This window comes from Phaenicophaeus curvirostris, chromosome 8 (assembly GCF_032191515.1).
Source record: "Phaenicophaeus curvirostris isolate KB17595 chromosome 8, BPBGC_Pcur_1.0, whole genome shotgun sequence".
Taxonomy (NCBI): domain Eukaryota; kingdom Metazoa; phylum Chordata; class Aves; order Cuculiformes; family Cuculidae; genus Phaenicophaeus; species Phaenicophaeus curvirostris.
In genome coordinates, this window is record NC_091399.1 from 32,882,368 (window position 1) to 32,906,399 (window position 24,032).

Genomic DNA, 24,032 nt, shown 5'->3' on the forward strand with positions numbered 1-24,032 from the left:
CTTGATACAAGACAGACTTATAGGACAAGATAATTAAACACACAAACCAGATGCAGCAAAACTTATCAATTAATTCCCGCACTCAGCAGTGGCCCAGGTGGCCCAGAAGGCCAATGGCATCTTGGCTTGGATCAGAAATGGTGTAGCCAGCAGGTCCAGGGAGGTTATTCTCGCTCTGTACTCGGCACTGGTGAGACCGCTCCTCGAATCCTGTGTTCAGTTCTGGGCCCCTCACCACAAGAAGGATGTTGAGGCTCTGGAGCGAGTCCAGAGAAGAGCAACAAAGCTGGTGAGGGGGCTGGAGAACAGGCCTTATGAGGAGCGGCTGAGAGAGCTGGGGGTGTTTAGCCTGGAGAAGAGGAGGCTGAGGGGAGACCTCATTGCTCTCTACAACTACCTGAAAGGAGGTTGTGGAGAGGAGGGTGCTGGGCTCTTCTCCCAAGTGACAGGGGACAGGACAAGAGGGAATGGCCTCAAGCTGCACAAGGGGAGGTTCAGGCTGGACATTAGGAAAAAAATTTTTCACAGAAAGGGTCACTGGGTGCTGGCAGAGGCTGCCCAGGGAGGTGGTTGATTCACCTTCCCTGGAGGTGTTTAAGGCACGGGTGGACGAGGTGCTCAGGGATATGGTTTAGTGATTGATGGGAATGGTTGGACTCAGTGATCCAGTGGGTCTTTTCCAACCTGGTGATTCTGTGATTTTTTTTGAAAGAACGCTCAATACTTTGCCCTTTTCAATATTTTACCAGCGAATAAGCGTTTCTCACGCCAACCCCCCCTCGCAGCGCCTGTGTGCCGGGAGGGAGGGTTTCCCCCCCCTGCCCTATCTCGGTTTTGCACCGACGCAAACGGCGAAGCTCCAGCCGGCAAGGCGCGTCCCAGGAGCGGCTCCTTTAACGGGGCCGGGCTGGGCGCATTCACTTCCAGGTCGGGGAGCGTAAAAAACAGGGAGGAGGGAAAAGGGGATTAAAAAAAAAAAAAAAAGAAGCCCAAACCCCTGGAGCCGAGTTCCGGGCCCCGGCTCGCTCGGCAGCGGCGCCGCGATGGTGAGTGAACGGGGTGGGGGGGGAGGCTGAACCGGCGGGCGAGGGACGGCCCCCCCGGCCTCGCAGAATCGCTGGGTTGGGAAAGACCTTGGAGCTCGTCGAGCCCAAGCGTACCTGCCCGCGGCTAAGCCAGCCCTGAGCACCTCGCCCGCCCCCCGGGATGGGGGCCTGGCCCCTGCCCTGGGCGGCTCTGCCGGCGCCCGAGAACCCTGATGTCCAGCCTGACCGTCCCCTGGTGCAGCTCGAGGCCGTTGCCCCTTGTCCTATCACCTGTCACTTGGGAGACGAGCCCAGCACCCCCCTCGCCGCAGCCTCCTTGCCGGGGGCTGCAGACAGCGATCAGCTCTCCCCTCAGCCTCCTTTTCTCTAGCCTAACCCCCCCCCCCCCCAGCTCCCTCAGCCGCCTCTCGTTTGTTCTCCAGCCCCTGCAGCTCCGTTTTCTCCTTTGGACACGCTCCAGCCCCTCCATGTCCTTGTAGTGAGGGTCCCCTGTGTCCGTCTCCCCCTCTCGGGTCACCACCTCCTCTTTTCGGGGGGCTCGAGAGGGCAACGAGGGCTCCGCTCAGCCTCCTTTTCTCCAGGGTAAACAACCCCCGTTCCCTCAGCTGCTTCTAGAACCCACGAGCTCCAGGCTGTTCACCAGCTTCATTCCCTTTCTGTGGACGCGCTGCAGCACCCCAATGTCCTTCTTGTACCGAGAGCACCAAAACTGAACATGGAATTCGAGGTGCCGAGCGCAGGGGCTCCATCGCTGCCCTGGTCCTGCTGGCCGCGCCGAAGCAGGCCAAGAGAAAAGGGTAGAGGGGCACTAGCAGGAGTTCCTGGGTGATCTAGTCTCATCCCTTGTTATTAGAAACCTAATTTCGTTCAATCCCCTAATAAGGCTTTTTATATTAAAAGTAGGTAGCTTTTGCACCTGTTGTCCTATTCAGTGGACCAAGGTAGAACTTTATTGTTGGGGGCGTTTGAGCTATGTGTGAGAATTAATTGATAAGTTTTGCTGGATCTGGTTTGTGTGTTTAATTATCTTGTCATATAAATCTGTCTTGTATCAAGAGAGAATATGCAGACAATCTCCAGGCATGGATAAATAACCTGAAAGAGTAAACTCTCAGAGTTGCAAGAATTTATTGATATGTTACTTGTCTAGAAAGATGTAGTTGTTTTAGGTCAATAGATAACCCGAAGGAAGTCTCCAGACGTGGTTGGATAATACAAAAAATAATGAGTGCTCTTTGAAGATTTATATGGTTCTTTGTCTAAAACTAGTATATATACCCACTGCTTTTGTAAAATGCGATGCCTTTTTTAGAAGGGCATCCAATTCAACACTGAATTGTAAAATAAAAATATTATTGCCTTCACTTCAAAGACTTTGTCCTTTTCAATATTTTGCCAGTGAATGAGTGTTTCTCACATATGTAAATTTATGGCAAAGATTCTAATGTGTGGCATTTCTATGTACTGTTGTTGCTGTGCTGGCACTGTGTTTCACCTTAATAGCTTTTTTACTTCTGTAGTTTTTATACACTGTGCTATATTTATGCATCACCTTTTGAACTGCTAGGCTAAGAAAAGCTGGTATTGTTTTCCACGCCCAACTTGCCCTTTTCCCCAAATCATTCTTGTAGTTGTTGATGCAGGTATCTCAACCAAATTAGCCCCATGAGATCTCAGAGTCTCTTGAAAATTACATACTGCTTTGATTGTTACTTGCTGCTTTTTCTGATACCTTCTTTGGCCACTTCACATTGTTTTCTTGTGGTTAAGCAAACCATTCAAGTTCTCCTATCCAGTCATTTCCAAATCGATGAACTCATATCTGAAGTTTTTGTTATTAATCTTGAAATATGTGGCCTTACTATGTAGTTTTAGTGTGGCACTATTTAATTTTAGACCTCTTGTGATCTCAGTCAACTTTGTATCACTAGCAACTCTAATCATTGTTTCCACTTGTTGTGCCAGAACAGTTAATGTTAAACTTCACTTTTGAGCATAATCCTTCCTTGAGTCTCGTTAATAAATTTCTTTCATCTCTTTTATTCAATTTAATTTAAGTAGGATAATCATTGTTTCTTCATAACGTAAATCATGGAACTGTTTATTTTTCACTGCTTTTTCTTTATTAGTGCTCAGAGAATTTTGATGATGGCTACTTGAGTGGCTCTTTTCTTGATCATTTTAAGAATGTTCTAAGGCCATGGAGAGATGGAAAACAGTTAGAGACATGGTATGCCCACCACCAAGGACTAAGGCTCTAAATTACCCCTTGTTTTCCTGATAACTTTTTGAGAGGAATAGCTGCGCTGTTTAAAAAATCCCTTAACTTGTACTTCATCTCCTTCTTTGAGACTTCAGAGGAAAAAAGCAGATTGGCCTGGCATACAGTGGCATTACGCATTTGAGTGTTGTCATACTGAGTCTGCAACCAGGTATAAAAATTGAGGAGTACGACATATAAGTGGCTCTGTTAGAAGTGGAATTGGTCTGTCATCCAGTGTTTTATACTGGTTTATTGAGGGATAAGAAAACCCTAAAAAAACTCCCTGTGGAAAAAAAAAAAATGATTTTTAATGGCTGTGACAAACAAAGTCGGAAGGAACTGAATCTCTCAGGCTGGAGTTGGTAGGATCATGATACCCATAGAGAGAAGGCCCACGCAGCAGTTGAATTTACTTTTTGTGTGAAGTTAGATGTCAATTACTGATGGAAAACAGCAGTTAAACTTGGCTGTTTTTTTAGTTATTTCTGTATAAGCACGTGATTGCATGGTGGTGCTTCTCCAAAGAAACAGGATTTTGATTTTTTACTCATGCTCAGCCAGTTAATCCAGGCATAATGTTGGGTTTGAGACTCGCTGGCTTATTCCAGGTACTTCAATTTGTCACCTTTAAGCTCTTGTTTCTTGTTAACTGTATTTTGAGATATGTTAAATGTATTCTAGCAATGTTTAAAATTGATTCAGGGAGTTTGAGAGAAATTGTGGAGGTTAGTGCTCTTGGTGAGAACCTTTCCAGCTGCACTAGTGGTTAAGCTGACCTGGGTAATGTCATACTGAAGTTGATATTGTATTTCAGTCCAGTAGAGGCTTGGATTACCGTTAGGCGCCAGTGGCCATGCGGTTTGATCCGTTACCCCACTGGACGCTGCTTTTTTTTGTTCACCTTGGTTATATTAAGCACTTATAATTGATATCTTTTTTATATAATTAATTTAAGTAACTGTTTATAAACCCACCTAAATGTTCTACTTTTTGTACTGTTTCATAAGCTAAGTAGCCTTAGGTGTATCACATTACTCTTACGGGTTTTAGCTAATGACGATGCTCAAGCTTGCATCATGTAATGCATAATTCTGTGTTTTGGAGCATTTCTGTTTATTTTCTAGCCACTGAATTAATTTGGTAGAATGAAAGGAACTATGAGGGTACTTGGAAGTGTCGGGTAATTAATATGGAAATGGAAAAGTCAAATATACATAATAAAAGCTACTCAAATCTTTATTCAATGTGAAAAATCCTTCATTGTGATTGACACACATTACAACCTGGCTAGAGTATTAGAATCAGAAAATCAAATGAGCTGAAAGCAAATGCCAGATTTCTTTTCAAGTTGACATTCAAAAACATAGCTAGAGAAAGGAAACTCTTAAATCCTAACCTTGTGAGAGCTTAAATACAACTGACACTTTTACTAGGAGTTCTTTAACTGGGCAGTATTCTGCTTATATAAAGAGAAGCTGAGAAAAGGGATGCTGCTAGCTCACATAAAAAGGTTTATAGATTTGCATTCAGGCTGTTCGGTTTCAGTAGCAGACAGTCTGGGGAGTTCTTTTTATGATCTTTGTCAAGGGAGTTAATTAGATAGGCCAAACGTTTTTATCTCTGTCTCCCCAGGTTACCCAAAATCTTCTTTAGGTGATTCTTCAGCCTTTTGGCCACAAGTTGAAGAAATATATTACAAATGTCTTCTGGAACTGGTATAAGTGGAAATAATAAAAATGATACTGTGTTGTCTGCAAGTGTAATTGATTCCTGCTTGTGTATTTTATTACTTTATTGTATGGAGATGTCCTATAGGAACTTCTAAAGGGATGATTTTATATGAAAATTAGAACAACCTTTCCAAATTACAGATTGGCCAGTGAGAAGTACTGATTGAAAAAAATAGTTCTCCGAGTCATATGCTAGTGGCCTATCTGCAAGGCTAAAAATTCTCTTTGGAGGTTTCTCACTGATATGTGTTTTAGCTTTTCTGGTAGGAATTATGGAACGGTGCCAGAAGGAATGAGGAGAGCTAGTATTCTGGTTTTGTTATATTTAAGTATGGAATTAGAAGTACAAGATCTAATGGGAGATGAGGATATCTTTGCTTCAGTGGAAATAATTTTCATATGCATTTGAGTAAGGATATTGATTTTTTTATTTAATTGCCAGCTGTCATAAGTCCTGTGTTTGTGTATTAATTTCCTCTTCCCCTTAAATAAAAAAGCACTGTTTTAAAGTACTTGGTTGGTGTTTCCCTTAAAATTTCTTCAGGCAATGTTGCACATTATAAAGAAACGAAAGATGTTCATGGTTCCAGATTTTGTTCTTCGTTTTCATATCAGCTTAACATTGGAGGCGGCCAAGGCTGTTCTTTATTGGTAATGTGGGCAAGTTGCATCACAAAGTGACTCTTGTTTCTTCCACAATAAAAAGTAATAACCAAACTTTTTTTAAAAAAACAGTAAAAATTAAGGACTTGGCAAAACTGAGTTGAAGGAGTTGGAAGTTGCACGTCAAAAACTGCAGAAAGACTTGTACTTTAATAATTTGGAGTTTCTAGTTCCCAAACCTGTACTTAAGCCATCAGGAGTAATCTCTCTTTGTTGTCAATACATGACGTATTAAAGATAAGCTCCATTCCATATTTGCCCTAATGCAGTACCTCCCAGTCTTCAAATATATGCACCTTACTTTGGAAGACTTATTTCTGTCATTTTCTTTGTATGTCTGCTAGAAAACCTTTTCTATATTTCTGTACCTCTGTGATGTGCTTCTTAGACAAGTGAAGCCATGGAAGAGAAGTTAAATGAGCCAGGAAGGAAAGGTGCAATTACCCAGAACTTTTAGTATAAAAGGCCAGCTATAGTTTTTCTCTCAAATAAGATATGGCAACAGTTGATGCTGTTATTTTCAAAATTGTCTGGGGGAGTGTGTACCAGTCACTCAGCCTTCTTTTGTGTGGTGCTGGGGATGATTCACAGGGCTGCGAGTCATTCTTTATGTTGATTAATCTGTGTGACTGAAAACAGTAAGCTATTATTAGAAATGGAATAAAAAAAACCTTTTGATTTTTGATTTTTGTGCATCAGTGTACAATCTCAAACTCTGAAGTAAAATTTTAAGTTTATGTTCTGCCTTGTTCTTTGTACCCAGGACTCTACTATAGATTATTTGCAGGTGCTTAGCTTAAAAAGGAGGATATTAGTATCTATAATCAGAAGGAATACTGCAATGGTTGTTACTTTATTGCTGAAAAAACATTGGGATTGAAATACTTCTTTTTGAGTTTCTGTTTTTTGATCTGAGGCTGTAGCTGCCCTTTTAGGTATCAAAAATTGGTCCTAACAATGTATGAAATTTATCTGTGTTTCTGTTGTAGGCTGGTAATAGACTTCTAATGCTTAAATGAAAGATTAAAAGAAATAGTTTAAATCAAGAAGTAAAATTGGGTTTAAAATCTTCCTTCAGTCTGTCTTGACTGCTTAATGCCCAATAGATTCCATAAATTCAGATTATCTGGTTAGCAATTACTTTTTTCTTGAGCGGGGCTCCGGCACAACAGACCAGACTGGATGGGGTTCTGGGGTTGACTTGAGGAGGAGGCTGCCCATCAGTTTGGCCAGTTGTTTATTGTGTGACCTGAGGGATATATCTCCTTCTGTAGTATTTTCCTGTTCCAGTGAGAACCAGACTAACGAAAAAGAGAATGGTTTGCCTAAAAAGAACATTATAGGGCAATGGAAGATTCAGATTTGACTAAATCTCCTTTGTTTTGTTGTGTTTTGCATATGGCAGGAGGAAGCTTCTCCTTATTCTTTACTTGACATCTGTTTGAATTTCCTGACTGCCAACCTAGAGAAGTTTTGCACAGAAAGGCAAGATGGAACACTATGCTTGCAGGAGCCAGGAATGTTTCCTCAAGAAGTGGCTGATCGCTTGCTGCAGACAATGGCATTTCATGGTAAAAACACTTATTTGTGGGTCGTCAGTGAAAATACTTCACTGGAATGTGACGCTGCAGTTCTAGTTGAATCTGATGTTGTGGCTGTTAAAACTGTGCCCTTAAATCTCTTACTGGAGAATTTCTGTTATCTTGGCTTTTTCACAGCTAGGTAGTTCTGCCTCAAAAGTCCTTTGCCTTGGGTTTATGATTTTAGTTTAATGTTCCTTTAATTGAATGATCATTAATAGATGTTCTTTCACTTATTAAAAAGGAGATTGGATTCTGCTTCTTCTAGCAGCACGCAAATATTTCAGTGTCTCCTGTGAAGCAAGTAATTGAATTTTCTTTACTATGTGTCCTTGTGGTTAAGCTAGGAAGTAATCTTGTGATTTTCATTAAGAGTTTCTCATCTTTTATTGAAGTGGAGTTAGTTGCTTCAAATGAGTTCCAAGAGTAGTGTAAACATCTGTGAAAACCACATTATGGTGTTCTTACATTTTAGGTACTGGGATATCATGTTCTCTGTCAGCACATCTTTGAGGAGAGAGATACCCTCTCCTTTCCTTGTCTTAAGAATGACAAAGGCAAACCTTGTGTCAATAAAAACTTCTAAGCATGAAAAGAGTAAATCTATAGGTTACTCTAGAGAAAAGGCAGGAGACCTGTTTTCGTTAGACGTGAGACATGACATAGAAAAGTAAATGTAAACAAATCAAGCATCCTATCCTATAGATGGAGATTTGATTAGGTCTTATTGTGCAAATGCTGGTGTTCTAGTTTTCACTCTAGAGTGAAACTATATGTTCTTCCTAGTCCTTTTGTGTGCATGCTTGTGCAACCATACCCTTCTCATATGGCTTTCTATAAAGCATTAATCCTCTATGGATGAGATAGAAATAAGAAATCTTGGTGTTCTTAATGCATTTTGGATAATCCTGTGCATGGTACTAAAGGTGTTATTTCAGTTCGGATGTTGCCTTATGCTGCAAGAATTAGGCTACTTATTTAGTCGTCTTGTTACAGAGCAAAAAATTACTAATCTCAAACAAGGTTTGTTGCATTTCTTTTTTTCATTGCTGCCTTTTTCTCCTTCCCATCCTTTCCTTGTCCTCTTCTTTCTCCTCTTTGAAGCACTTTAAGTTTCTTTCTCACATTGAGCTTGTTTCTGAGCAACACTCCTACCTTCTTCATGCGGGATATGTAGAAGAACTTAAATAGCTTAGTGTTTTGATCTTACTTATGAATTTGGTCAAATGCTAAGTTATTCAGCTGAGTTGAAGCAAGATGAGAACTAGTCATTGATTGATTGCTGGCACTGTCTTGAGTTTAACAGAACTGTGACCAGGAAAGAATAACTTTCAGAAAATTTGAAATTCTGTTTTTAGTACGTTTCTTGTGGTTCAGTGAGAAAATCCAGAAAACGCAGGCAGGTACTGTGTATATGCTACATCTTAATTTATCTGTCCTATTCTTAAACCTGGAACTTTCCAAAAATGAGGTCGTAATCTTCAAAGTGGCATCTCAAATGTAGAATTTTGAGATCGTGGCATAACGATCCAAGACAAACTACTTTGCAACTGATTTTGTTAGCGCTTTGTAACCTTTGAGTTCTTAAAATAAAAGTGGTATTCTCTAACACTGGAGCCAAACACTAATGCTGTTTTCCAACAGGGCTTCTGAATGATGGAACTGTGGGCATCTTCCGAGGCAACCAGATGCGTTTGAAACGAGCTTGTATCCGGAAAGCAAAAATCTCTGCTGTGGCTTTTCGGAAAGCTTTCTGCCATCACAAGTTGGTAGAACTTGATGCTACTGGAGTGAATGCAGATATAACAATCACGGACATTATAAGTGGACTTGGCAGCAATAAATGGATCCAGCAAAATCTGCAGTGTCTAGTGCTGAACTCACTAACTCTTTCTTTGGAAGACCCATACGAGAGGTGCTTCAGTCAGCTTTCTGGGCTTCGTGCGTTGAGTATTACCAATGTTCTGTTCTACAATGAGGACTTGGCAGATGTTGCTTCACTTCCTAGATTAGAAAGTCTGGATATATCGAACACCTCTGTCACTGACATAACCGCACTCCTCACCTGCAAAGACCGACTCAAGTCTTTGACCATGCACCACCTGAAATGCTTGAAAATGACCACAACCCAGATTCTGGATGTTATAAGAGAACTGAAATATCTGAATCACCTTGATATTTCAGATGATAAACAGTTCACATCAGATATAGCACTTCGTTTACTGGAACAGAAAGATATCTTGCCTAACCTTGTGTCTTTGGACATTTCTGGAAGAAAACATGTTTCGGATAAAGCTGTAGAAGCGTTTATTCAGCAACGGCCCACGATGCAGTTTGTAGGACTGCTAGCTACTGATGCCGGGTACTCAGAATTCCTGACAGGAGAAGGAAACCTAAAGGTTAAGTGGGGGAATTAATTTTACTGACAAATTACAGTGTGCAGGAAAAATAGAACTAATCATTCATTTGTAATAAATGTATGTGGGTGTTCCAGAAGGAGGCTGTGGGTTCTTTTTTTTTTAACTGTTAATTGTAATTACTGACTTTATGTCAAATTCCTACTTAATTCTGGCATAGAAACTGCTGAATTTACATAATACTGTTGTAAGAAGCATCTATTTCATGTGCCTTTTCAGTGAGCCTTAGATCCTGATTTAACATGTCAGATCTAAGAAATGAACTTTGTCTAGTCTGAAGTCATTTACTGGAATAATATTGTCTAGTTTCCTGCACAGTATCTAGCGTAAGGCAGCAATAAGAAAGAGGTGGAGGTACAATTTGCGTAAGCTTTGAGCAGTTCATTATTAGCACAGCAGAAAGAATAAAACTTAATAACTGAGCTGCTGTTGTATTCCATCACCACTTTGGTTTGCTTTTGCAAACCCACCTTGAAGGGTCTTCTGGTGATGAACTTGTGGGAAGTAATTGCTTAGGATGAAAAACCTCCTCTTCTTGAGCAAATCCTAGATCACTTAGCCCCTTAGGGTGAGATGATCTTTGCTGTTTATCTTGTAGTTCCAGGCAACAAGCCGCTGTCCCCCTGTTCCGTAGAATATGCATGCACTTACTGGACCATGAGTGTATCCTGTCCCTGCTGTGAAGGGATCAGAGTTACAGGTGAAAAGATTTTAGGCATGTCAGTTGTATATAATCTTTGACTCCGAGTTTTGTTTTCTACTGTGGCATGAGGATGATGGAAACTGCTGAGGGTAATAAGGAAGAGTTTGCATAATGTGTCCAGAGTTTAGTTTTTCTCCTGTGCAAGTTGAGTTTTGCACTTCAGTTTTAAAATTCAGAATGCTCTTGTTATAAGCAAGTGACGTAACACAGCTACACAATTTTATGGTTTTATTTTCCTGGAACCTTTCATAGTTGTTAATGGCCAAGCCTCTTGAGTATTTAGTTGTCACTGTTGTTAGCAATGTGTATGAATGTTGAAATGTGTTGTTGGAAAAAGCAAGTTCCTTTTTGGCGTGATGGATATACAGCACCTGGAAGTTACACCTCATGTATGGAATAAAATTATTCAATATAATCCTTGCTGTTCAGAATACGTTCTTCATACAAGTGTGCCATGCAAGGGCAGGAAGAAAGAAGGTTCTAGTAATGTGAGAATCACGATGGACTTCTTAGAGCGTAGTTAGCAAAAAGCAGTTTGCATTTCTTTTTTTGGGGCAGCTTATGTTGGTTATGTAACACTACATCTACTTAGTGGATTCATACAGTTCTGCTTAAAGATATGACTGAAGCCTAATTTTGGCTTATAACATGGAATCTTTATGAACAACGCCTGAAGATTGTGTAGTTCTGGATTAATATGGCTGGATAAAGTAATTTGATCACTGAAGGGTTTGGCTAAAGATATCACCACCTTTGAAACTTATTTTTAAGAATAAAATTTTTAAAGTAAAATAGTGACATCGTGAACTAAAGATTATTTCTCTGTTTGTAGGTGTCGGGAGAAGCAAATGAAACTCAGATTTCTGAAGCACTGAAGCGTTATAGTGAAAGGGCCTTCTTTGTGAGAGAAGCACTCTTTCATTTGTTCAGCCTGACGCATGTAATGGAAAAAACAAAGCCAGAAATTTTAAAGGTAAAATAATACAGTTTTGTTAATTGTAATGCGTTGTTCCTTAACCTAAGCCCATCCCCAAAACCCTAGTATAAGCTGCTACATTTTTTGATTGTAGTTTTTAAGATTAGAATTATAACGTTAGGAAAAAAATAACTACTGTTTAAACAGTCATAATGTTTAAGATGCCCTGTAGCATTTTATATTAGGTAAAATTGATCTGGACTAACGTATAGTATCTGAATTTGGCAGCATCTAAAATATTTTTTTGTGTAATTTTGAATATGATATGAAGTTTTTCTCAGATGCTGAATTCTGTCATTAGGACATATATGGGCCAAATCAAAGGTCTACCTGGTCTTATTCTTCAGATGCAACGGTGTCTTCTGCTGATTCTTACAAAACTGTGATAATAAGGAAGGCATTCAGTGATATTTCTCTCCATTGTCACCTTCCAGTGCCATAGCAAGTGAATAAATATCAGTGTTCTATAGTGGGCTCTAACTTGGAAAAACCTATAAGCTTCTGTAGAAATCCATTCTGGGCATTGGCTTTCCATGTCTAGAACATCAGAAATGATTTAATTTTTACTGTGATCATAAAAAGTAGGGCATGATTTTTGTTTTTCCTATCCTCTTCAAAGCTGAACAAGTGACCTTGATTTTGTTGGCTTCAATATCAATAAGTCTTGGGCAATCAATCAACAAGAAAAATATTTTCTTAGGTGAGATTCACAATCAATATAAATAGCAGAAAACTTCATTTGGGAAGAAGCTGTGAAAAATATACCCTGACCTAGCAGCTTAGGATGTGATCTGAAATGGCTAATTGCCAATCAGTGAGCCACTACAATGTTACTGTTACACTGCAGGAACTCTGTCCTACCTCATCATCTGAAAGCATTTGATGATTTTTATCCCTGTATGTAGAGCTAACCTTGAATCTTTCTAGGAGTCTCCTGCATTCCATGCAGCTTCTCCTTTGACAGACTGCCACAACCAGTGCAAAAGGACTAGAATAAGTAGATGTTGTCAGGTTTGAATCACCAAGCAGAAGGAAATGTTCTTCCTGAGAACTAAAATCACACCAGATGGATTTTTCACTTGAGGAAAAAGGGGGCAGAGATTGGGTGCTGTGAGTCATTGTTGTGGCCTCAAGCAGTGGTGGATTGCTCTTGGTGTGTTTGCACAAACATGTAAGTAACTAACGTGGGCAAAACTCTTGCATTTCAGCTTGTGGTTATTGGAATGAGAAATCACCCCCTGAACTTGCCTGTGCAGCTGGCAGCAAGTGCATGTGTCTTCAATCTAACCAAGCAAGATTTAGCAGTAGGCATGCCGGTGCGACTTCTGGCTGATGTCACTCACTTGCTCTTGAAGGCCATGGAGCACTTCCCAAATCATCAACAGGTAAAAGACGAAATTTCTCTATTTTCTGAAGGTTACTCAACAACTTGTGACCTCAAGAGCAGCTGTAAGCAAGTGCTCATGCATATGTGCTCATGTAGGATTTAAGTAAATGCTGTTTCCTTTGTGCTTTATAGGGCTATAGTAGAACTAACCATAACTGTAAACGCTAATGCTAGTAGAATGAGTGTTTCCATAATGTGGCTTCTTGAAAAGACTTCCATGAAATAAAATTAAACTCATGAATGAAGTAGAAAATAGTGTTGTGTGTCTGTTGTAGTTAGAGCTAGTTTTGCTGAGAAGAGTGGCAAACGTCCCACCCCCCAGCCAAAACAGGAGAAAGATAGAAATGAGAGATGATGATGTTGGATAGCTGACAAAATGATTTTTATCCTGATGGAACCATTATCCAGGCAGGATTAAGTAGAAAGGCACAGTGGTTATATTGTCCTGTCTTAAATCTCTTCTGACAAACTTTGGTTATGCAACTACAAGTTATTTCCTTATGATTATTCAAAGATTTGTGCTTGATAAGAATGACCAATGCATTGAACGAACTCTTCCTTCAAAGAGTCAATGTGGAAATCCTCTGACTATAATTGCTAAGCATGTTTCTGAATGTACTGTGGCTGGAGTTGTTTGAGTTTCATCATTGATCAAGTCCCTGGTTGCCCAGGGAAGCTGTGGCTGCCCCATCCCTGGAGGTGTTCAAGGCCAGGTTGGATGGGCCTTGGGCAGCCTGATCTAGTGGGACGCGTGTGGGGACCCCCATGGCAGGGGGTTTGGAACTAGATGATCTTTAAAGTCCCTTCCAACCTGAACTATTCTGTGATTGTATGTGTCTGAAGTAATTATTTTTCATTTCTCGTAGCTGCAAAAGAATTGTCTTCTTTCACTGTGCAGTGACAGAATCCTTCAGGATGTTCCATTTAACAGGTGAGTTTTAGATGTCATTTAAAATGAATTGCAGCATTGCAGAATGTTTTTCTTCTTGTCTGTTTAGTGTCCAAATGTGCTTATGATTACTTGGTCTCTGGAAAGTCATGGCTACCCTAGATACTAGATGACCCTTCAGAAGGTTTGTTCCTCATGTCATTTTTGCTCAGTCTAAATTGTTCCAGTGTGCTGGATTTGTCTGGCCTACAATATTTTGGGCCTGTAAGTCACAATTGAGTGTAGGTCTGAAAAAAATTCTCTATGGTACAGGTATTTTTTACTTCACATATATGGCTCTATTGCTGATTGCATGTAAGGGAAGTCAGGATTTCTCTGGGGAACTATGGGATTGCTTTTTGCAGAGATTTTTCTACTTAAATGCTTTGCCTAAATATTTTGAAGCATGTTAGTTCGATGCTTCAGATGCTTGTGCCAATCTTTCTTCCTTCTTTGGAAGCAATTCTTGTGCAGTTTGATGTATAATTAGAAGTAGTAGACCCTAAGCAAAGAGCTTGAAGCTGACTGACACTTGTGCAGTACCTGCAATCTCACTATATATTTCTGCCTTTTTGATGCAAGGCATGTTTCTCCCAGTTTCTGTTGTCTTGCATGTGTTTCTATCTGATGTGTCATCTTTGTACATCTTTCTTTTGCTAAGACTTATGAGAATTCTTAAGACCGAATTTATTTTTCAATTCCAGGTTTGAAGCAGCCAAACTTGTTATGCAGTGGCTGTGTAATCATGAAGATCAAAACATGCAAAGGATGGCTGTAGCCATCATTTCCATCCTTGCTGCAAAGGTATGAAACTTAAGCTTTGAGTTGATAGGTTGTTGTTTCCAAAATCTAGACCATTATTGATGTAGCGTGGTTTTGTTTACAGCTTTCAACAGAGCAAACAGCTCAACTTGGCGCAGAGCTCTTCATTGTTAGGGTAAGTCAGATACTTCCCTGACAGTCAAAAGTACCATCCTCTCCAGCTATTTATGCTAACGTGATTCCTAAAGATAGAAAATAAACATCAGTAGATAGAATGCTAAGAACATGTCAACCTGTATTCATTTGAAGGTTCTTTAGAACAGAAAACCCTAGAGAATTTATTGAAAATGTATATATTGGAGACAGTGGCAATGAGACACGTTGGCATAGACAAAAAGAAGTGAAGTGGAAAAACTTGACACAATTAATAGATAGTAAAATCGCAAGACATCTCTTATATGAAATCTGTTGTATAAGACAAAAACTGCTCAAAAAGAGAATATTTGAAGCAAATGGTTAGTGCAGCCAGTGTTCATATGGTGTCCAGAGTTCTGTGAATGGCTTTGTGCTGTCCGGAATAGTTCTACATATGGAATTATGGTGATCACAAAGGAATTCCTCTAGCAGGCAGCCATGTTCAAAGGGAAGGAGAAAAGTTTAATTGCCGTTTTATTTTGTGTAGTTTAACTCAAAACATGTAGATTTTTACTCTGCATATGAATGAGAGCTATGCATTACCCTAATTGGCACAGAAAGAAGCAGAGGAGCTAATAAATCTTTGATAAGCAATCATAACTGGAATTTTTTGATTGTTGTTTTTCCAGCAACTTCTACAAATAGTTAAACAGAAAACAAATCAGAATCTTGTAGATACCACCCTCAAGTTCACGTTGAGTGCACTTTGGAACCTCACGGATGAATCTCCAACAACGTGTCGGCACTTCATTGAAAATCAAGGCCTGGAGCTTTTCATGAGAGTCTTAGAGGTGAGGAGTGTGGTTTTGGTGGTGGATTATCAACATGTATTTATAATTAACATTGTTTCAGTAATAAGCATAAATGGTTACCTATAGTTTGTTTCTTTGTTCCACAGTCTTTTCCATCTGAATCATCCATCCAACAGAAAGTTCTTGGACTTCTGGTAAGATGAACACAAAAAAAAAAACCATAGAAAAGCCTGGAATATATCTTTTTTTAATCGATTATTTATTTCTTTTACCCTATGCTAATATTAGAACTTTTCTAATATTTTTATATTCTTTAATGTTTTTTTAGTGTACCTTATTCACAATTGACATTGTTTTGGACTGTTTCACCACTTTTCCAAAGCCACTAGTTATATTGAAATTGATTGTTGTAGCAAACAAAAAGAGCTCTTAAGAAAGTGCAGTGAATGAGGCTTCAAATGAGTCTAAATGCAAAAAGTACATTGAAAATCAATGGAATTCAGAGTTGTACACTGCTAAAGTTTACTGAAATTGGATGTCTTTTTGAGAATGTTAAAACTAGCCTTTAATTTAGTGTAATCTGCGTGTTAGTGTCCCAAAGTTACTTATGAGAAAACCTCTTTGGTTTTGAGGCCAATTCCTGCATTAGACTTGAAAAGTTCTCAGAATTGAAAGTAGTATTTTAGCATCTAGTGGTCACCTGGATGCATGAGTATCTCATCCTGGTGTATATATGGGTTTACTTACACAATGTAGTTTATTTATAAGTTTATCTTCCTCATAAAGGGGGTAGGGGGTTGGAGAACAGGTCTTATGAGGAATGGCTGAGAGGCCTGGGGTTGTTTAGCCTGGAGAAGAGGAGGCTGAGGGTAGACCTCATTGCTCTCTACAACTACCTGAAAGGGGGTTGTGGAGAGGAGGGTGCTGGCCTCTTCTCCCAAGTGACAGGGGACAGGACAAGAGGGAATGGCCTCAAGCTCCACCAGGGGAGGTTCAGGCTGGACATTAGGAGAAAATTCTTCACAGAAAGGGTGATTGGGCACTGGAACAGGCTGCCCAGGGAGGTGGTTGAGTCTCCTTCCCTGGAGGTGTTTAAGGCACAGGTGGACGAGGTGCTGCGGGGTATGGTTTAGTGTTTGATAGGAATGGTTGGACTCGATGATCCGGTGGGTCTCTTCCAACCTGGTTAATCTATGATTCTATATGGTATTCTTTCTGTTGATATTTTCTCTTTTCTTTCCCCTTGCTCCAGAATAACATAGCTGAAGTTAAAGAACTTCATTCCGAATTAATGTGGAAGGACTTTATAGACCACATCAGTAAATTGTTGCACAGTGTGGAGGTGGAAGTTAGCTACTTTGCGGCAGGGATTATTGCTCATTTGATATCTCGAGGAGAGCAGGCCTGGACATTAAGTCGCAGCCAGAGGACTTCTCTTCTTGAACAGCTGGTACAGAAATGATGGTGAATTTTATTATACTCTCTTATATTTTTTCAATGCTTATATTTAACAGTGAGTGTTCTTGGTTCTGTATTTTGCAGCATTCTGCCATTTTGAATTGGCCAACCCCAGAATGTGAGATGGTTGCTTACAGGTAGGTGTCGTCTTGATTTAGAGTTTGGAAAAGAAACTGAAATAAAACTTGTTTACTAAGCAGAGTGAGCTGTTAGCCAGATATGGTGATTTTCCACTGGACAAAACCTATTGACTTAAAATATCCAGCGTGTTACTCTTTCCTATGTGACCAAAGAAAGTTAGGAGCTCCTGCAAAAGAAAAATATAATGTTGCTCTGTCTGCCTTTCTCGTTTAGCCTTGCATGACTAAAAGACTTAAAGATTAACTAGTACGGTTATATTGACTAGCACTAGGTTAGCACTCTGTTCTAAGTAAAGAAGCTTGAGGACAAAAATACAATTAGGTAATTACTGCCCATGTAATCCTTATTTCCACTGGTTTTAGTCCTGTTTTTAAGGAGTACCGTACCAAGTGCTGTCATTAAAGCAGACCACATATCTGCTATATATGATTTTCGCTAGTAATTGTCTTAAACATTAGAAGGCTCGCCTGCTGCATCTGAAATGCAAGTTTATCAAATGTCTCTCCTAGTTAAACCTGTAAACCTGTAGCTAAACAAGTTGACAACATGGTGACCTCTGAAGTAGTAATACCTAGTAAAGCACATTGCTGTTCTTCTTTTTTTTTTCTTCTTTTTTTAATAGGTCTTTCAATCCGTTTTTTCCTCTGCTTGGCTGTTTTATGACGCCTGGTGTCCAGTTATGGGCAGTGTGGGCCATGCAGCATGTCTGCAGCAAAAATCGTATGTATTAAAAAAATATTACCCTTTTAAAATTCTTGTTTCTTATATTGTTCACTAGTATGAAGTGGGAAAAATAAGCATTCCTAGGGTGATCGCTCCTAATCCTCTCTAGAAACTACATTTAGGCTTTAACTACGTGGGACTGGAAAAAAGAGTAATGAAAGTTCTTTGTATCTTTTTTACTTACTGGAATGTTACTGTTAAATGTGTAGTATTAATACCAAACTGTGGTTATGTGTTAAGATTAACTACAGTTTTGTCTTGCACAGATATTTTTATTCAGAAATGTAAATATTAATAACGGGCAACACACAGTTTAAATTAAGAACCATGACTGTAGCAGGTAGCTGTGTCTTACCATCAGAACAGAAGTTTCAGGTAATCCTCATCTCTAATCACCCTTTTGCAATAACTTACTGTAACATGTAGATCAGTTCTTTTAATCTGTCTTTCCTGTCAGCAAAATGAGAACACCAACATCTTGTTTGTAAAATGTTTTGAGAGCGTGTGATGAAATGCACAAGTGTTGGGAAAGGAAATAAATCCCCTGAGCATAGCTAAATGTAAGACAAACCTGAAGGACAAATCTTCCTGACTAGCAATACTTTTGTCTTTACATAAATGTGTATGATGAGAATGTGTATTGTCACTAACTTCTACCTGATATAAAAGTATAAAGAATTTTCTGTGCTATTTTTTTTTTTATCTTATTGATGGCAGTATATCTATGCTTGTTCATCCCTGTCCCATAAATCACTCTTCAGCAAAAAGACACGTATTTGGGAGTAAACAATAATGTGGCATAATATATAATTGCACATAAAATACTGTTTCTTGCCCTTTATGGAGCTCGGAACTGTAATAGCACCGTTACCAAGGTACACTGTCCTGAGATCTGTGAGGACTTTTCCCATATTGAAGTAGGACTGTTCTGACAAAGTTGTTTTGCTGGTCAGACTCTGGAGAACAGTTTTTGATTAAAACACTCTAATTGTGCATCAATAAAATTAAAGTCAAGCTATCTGCCCCTCTTTGTGCCTTGCCCCTGTTAACTTAGTATGGCTCTATTTGCTCTGTTTATTTTTAGTGTTTATTTTATGCTCCCTTAACCTCTGAGCTTTCAACATGCCGAAGAGGTTTGTTCTGACAGTGAGTAACTGCTCTGTAAAATGGAGAAGCTGGAAATACTCCTGGTTTGAGATCAAGACAGTATTCCTGAAGTTTAATTCTGGTGCCAGAAGCTTCTGGACAAAGTTGCAGAGAAACCAAATGTTTGGTAGCAAATATTATAACTCACTCTGAGGGAAAATATGTTTAATTCTGACAGGTTTTGGGGGAAAATCTTAAGCTTTTGGTGCTTGGCACCAAGAAGGCTTTTTGCCCTGGAGAGGAGATGTGTTTTATTTTGACATCTGCTTTTAGATGAGGATGAAAAGTAGCCTGGAACTAATGGAATTGATTTTTCTTGTTTATTTTTCTCCTTCTTTTGCTGTATTTCTATACCATATCCATGTCGATGAGCTCACTTAACTAAAGTATTAGTAGCACTGCAGTGTGATCCCCAGTGAAATGCTTAATGTCAGCATTTAAATAGCTCTGGTGTTGCTTCACTGAGATGAATAGTGAAATGGGGCACATCTGAGGTAATGCACTATGGATTGCGTTACTATCACCCAGACCTTTTAATAACAACTTCTGCAGCTTGCATGTTACATTAAATACATGGCTGTCTTTATAGCTGGTCCCTGCACGTAAGAACACTGGACCTGATGTAGCTGTGCTTCTAACTTTTAAAAATCAATAATGAAAGTGGAAAGAGAAGTATAGTTTTATCCCTGAAAAGGCAATCATAGCAACTCATAACTAGTTAAAGGCCATCATCAGTAGTATTAGCTGAGGGGAGACCTCATGGGTCTCTAGAACTACCTGAAAGGAGGTTGTAGAGAGGAGGGTGCTGGCCTCTTCTCCCAAGTGACAGGGGACAGGACGAGAGGGAATGGCCTCAAGCTCCGCCAGGGGAGGTTTAGGCAGAGGACGTCAGGAAAAAAATTTTCACAGAAAGGGTCATTGGGCACTGGAACAGGCTGCCCAGGGAGGTGGTTGAGTCACCTTCCCTGGAGGTGTTTAAGGCACGGGTGGATGAGGTGCTAAGGGGCATGGTTTAGTGTTTGATAGGAACGGTTGGACTCGATGACCCGGTGGGTCTCTTCCAACCTGGTGATACTATGATTCTATTTGGCAAATTGTTTTTGAAGACACTAGTTGCCATTCACTCTACAAGCCTGTACAATTGATGTGGTATACCTGATGCCATTTTTGGTATCTGTTTGGTACTGAGGCTTTTTGGTAAAGGTGATATTTTTATCTGGATGCTCATAGTAATTCTGATTCCTATTTCTTGAAATTTATATATGTGCACTTAAAATGCCCATAGAGGAGGTGGGGGCAAAGAGAGAATGCTATGCATGTTACAAGGGCCCTTTCCAGTCAGCTAAGTAGATATGGAAACAGACCCAATTACAATCTGAGTCCTGTCCAAACAATTCTGTTGTTTTGTAGTAGTCACTTGTTAAAGTACAAATGTACTTCTGAAGGCACTTCAGGGGGTGTCTAAATGCTGCCTGGTCTAGGATACAGAAATGGGTTTGAATTGGTGTTTACAGTATCTGCTACATTTATTCTAGATACTTTTCTTTCTTTAATTCCCTTTTTAATCTTTTTACAGCTGCCAGATACTGCAGCATGTTAATTGAAGAAGGTGGTTTACAGCACTTATACAACATCAAGGAGAACGTTCAGACTGATCCACATGTCCAAAGGATTGCTATTGCCATCCTAGATAGTTTGGAAAAACACATTATGCGTCATGGGAGACCACCACCGTGTAGAAAACAGCAACAAAATAAACCGAACTGAAAGCTGCAGGTATAGGAGTGTAAAGTATTGTCTTTGTAATAGTCCTTTCTGGTGTGTGTGTAGTTGAAGTAATTTTTAATATAGTGGTCACCATTAAAGTTATTTGCCGATAATTGTGGTACCCAGAACCGTGTACGGTAACTTTTGGTTAATGTCAACTTTAATGGCAACTGCATATGCAACTTCTAAAGGGTCACTGCTTGAGCTGGTCGTACCTGTAGGATTCCTGCTGTCTGTGAAGAGATGGGACTAGTACAGATCAATGTGCACATCTGAAAAGAAGACTTCCAGGAATATCTTGTTTTGTGACTTCTGGGAGAGGAAGTTACTTCATCCCTACGATTGCTGTTCATAACACTGTTTACCAGTTTCGTGTTTAATAGAACCGTGTGTGGTTGTGAGATTCAGCACTTTTACGGATTAAGACAAAAGTATTAGGTTGGTGCAAAAAAAAATTGCTGTTTTTAACCATAAGCTTTAAAGTAGTCTATCTTAGTTTATAATAAAATTTATTAATGGGAATAAGAACCATTAGAATCTATGCATTTTTGCTGACAAGAAACAAGTATGTCTATTCCAGCAGTATGGAATTCTGGATTCCTGGAACTGATGAATTCTTCAAAGGTGTTTTGAGCAGCTGCATGGCAAGCATCTCCTGCAGGAAGTTGTTGAGATGCTTGAAAATGTGTTAATCAGTGGGAGTGAGGCCTAGTGGGTAAGCTGGGTGAGGTGGAGTTTCATAGCCCAGTTCGTGCAGCTTCTGCAGAGTCATTTGTGAGATGTGCAGTCAGGTGTTGTCATGGGGGAGAATTGGTCCTTTTCAATTGACTGATGTTGGACATAAATGTTGCAGTTCTTGGTGCATTTGGTTGATCTCCTGGCGATGTTTCTCTGCTGTTAAGGTGTTGCCAGTATTCAAGAAGTTGTGGAGGATTATTCTACTTTCCAACCGCCAGAGACCATAAGCTTCTTTTGATGCAGCTTGGGTTTGGGGAAGTGTTTTGGTGCTCCACCTCAGTCCAGTCACTGCATGGAATGCCAGTGGTTGTTGTATGGAATCCATTTCTTGTAACATGCCACAATGCAATCAAGAAATTAATCACTTTTATTGTACAAAAGCAGTGCAGAGCAAACTTGATAATGGTGATTTTTCTGGTTTTCATTCAGTTTGTGTGGCAACCATTTGTGGAGCTTTTGTGATTTTTCCAGTTTGGTGCAAATGTCAAACAACTCTTGAATGGTTAGCATTTAGTTCTTCTGCAGCCTCCTGAGTTGGTTTGTGTGGCTCTGCTTCAATAATGGCCTTCAACTGGTTGTTGTCTATTGTAGAAGGATGTCTGCAGCCCTCCTCATCTTCAAGGCTCTCATTTTGGTTCTGAAATTTTTTTGAACCAGTGTTGAGCTGTACATTTGGCAGTCTCCGGGCCAAATGCTTGGTTGCTGTTGCTAGCACTTTTGCTGCTTTATGTCCCTGTTTGATCTTGTACAACAAAATCACTCAGATTTGCTTTTTTCCATCTCTAACTTGACAGTGTAATATAAAAAATATAAACAGTGAAACCAAACCTGGTAGCATAAATAAGTAGAGTGAATTTCATGCTTTAAAATGGTACCTACGTGAATACAGTTAAATAAAAGTTTAATGCAAAACAAGCATCACAGTTTACAATGACAAAAAGGGCAATTATTTTTGCACCAACCTACTACATGCATGCAGGTTACAATGAGACTTGTAACTAAGGCGACCAAAAGTCCATAGTCTCATAATCCTTCTAAACACAATTAGGGCCTTCAACTTCCTTTGCCTTTTGCCTGCAAGTAGTATTCTTCTGTTTTCCTTACTGCTAGAACAATGCCTTTTTGCAGTTCAGCTTTCCCAAGCCCTGCTCTTAGTAAGGTGGGGATCAGCATTGCATCAGGGAAAGGGGAAGCCTGCTAAAGTAAAGCAATAGAAGCACGATTAAAAGGAGACACAATACTAAAAGGATGAACTAAGCTTGAAATTTTAAACTTGATAACATGAAGGGGTTTTTAATGTCGTCTGACTGCTTTTGGTTGTGTGTGATATTTTTCTTTTGTTTTACTGATAGGGAGAGGAGAAAGCTTGTTAGAGCAAAATACTGACTTGCCTTCATCATGAAGAGGATTGCATGTCTTGACAGGAGGCCCAGGGTATTTGGTCACCTTATTTGTAAGAAACTAATGACTGCTCCGTTGTTTTCTGTAAATATTCTCTCGGTATTGTGCAGTGAATTGTATTTACAAGTCATCACAGTGCAAAATATCAACCAGTGTTCTGTGTAAGCCCTGTGTCAATTGCATTGTTCTGTGGAGTGTGGAATTTTACATAAAGATGCTAATTGTAACAGCTTATTTATCTCTTGGTTGCCTATGGGTTTCAAATCATGTATTGAATGAAACATATTGCACAGCATACAGATGCCTGATAAAATACAAGTGATGGAAGCAAACTGCATGTCCATTCAAATTCAGTTTAATTTCAGGTATTGTTTGTTTATCTAGTTAGTCTCCATGTATCCATGGCAACTAACTGATATAAAGCGACTTTTCTATAAATATATTGGTAATTGGTCTTAAAAAGAAAACTTATGTTTGGTAGCTTACTAGCAGGGATAGCTTCTTTATGCTGACCATGTTTTACTGGTTTTAACTCCTTCCCTCTCCCAGCTCCCATCCTTCAAATAAAAACATTACCTCTAATCCTCAGTGATATAGTTACTGTGTATTTCAGCAATTTCAAAAGGTACTGATCCAGTAATTTCATCAATGTTGTGTAATTACTTTTTGTATGAAGGTATAATTTGGCTGGCATCATTTTCATGTGTGCATCTGTTTATATACAGTTTTCTTGACTTGGAAAGAAATTAAAATAATGTAGATTTGAGTTATTAAGGTGGTTTAAAAAAAATGAAAACGGGCCTGCAAGCCTTTCGCACTACCCTTCTGAGATGTCTGCCGTGGAATTTCCGTTACATGAAGTGGAACACAAAGCTTGTCAAAATCGGTGTTAATAGAATGAATATAAATCAATTGCTACAAGATACTAAAATAAAGGTGATAACTCTCCTTATGGTACTGTTTTTTCCTAACAGCGAGAGAATTTGTTAAGCATCTCACTGAAAGAGAGGGAGAGGGGAGAAAAATCTACCACTCCCTGCAGTACAGAACGAACAAGGTGTTGGTGTTAGTCCAGATGGTGAAGGTGTCGCTGTATGAAGTTCTGCAACCAGCAAGCACAGTGATTGTAAAGGGTAAGATAAATTGTGTGGCATGTCTCAGCACTGGAGAACCTCCACACAGAGTGAGAAAATAATTTCAACTTCCAGCCAGGCAACAGAATGGGAGAGATGCCACACCTGAGGCATCTAGCGGGG

The 24,032-nt window shown here is 39.6% G+C and overlaps 1 protein-coding gene across 2 annotated transcripts; it reads left to right on the plus strand.

Annotated features, from left to right (window-relative positions):
- Positions 1 to 919: 919 nt before the first annotated feature.
- On the plus strand, positions 920 to 23,728 carry LOC138723779 (protein zyg-11 homolog B). Of its 2 annotated transcripts, XM_069863155.1 has the most exons (15): positions 920 to 1,046; positions 7,108 to 7,273; positions 8,927 to 9,681; positions 11,235 to 11,375; positions 12,587 to 12,763; positions 13,632 to 13,696; positions 14,398 to 14,497; positions 14,580 to 14,630; positions 15,280 to 15,441; positions 15,549 to 15,596; positions 16,655 to 16,852; positions 16,945 to 16,997; positions 17,624 to 17,721; positions 20,447 to 20,646; positions 22,728 to 23,728. In XM_069863155.1, exons 1-14 carry the CDS (start codon positions 1,044 to 1,046, stop codon positions 20,635 to 20,637), a joined length of 2,208 nt encoding a protein of 735 aa, XP_069719256.1. In that variant the 5' UTR covers positions 920 to 1,043; the 3' UTR covers positions 20,638 to 20,646; positions 22,728 to 23,728. The 2 variants fall into 2 exon arrangements, with proteins under 2 accessions (XP_069719256.1, XP_069719255.1); XM_069863154.1 differs by having other exon boundaries at positions 20,447 to 23,728.
- The last annotated feature ends 304 nt before the right edge of the window (positions 23,729 to 24,032 follow it).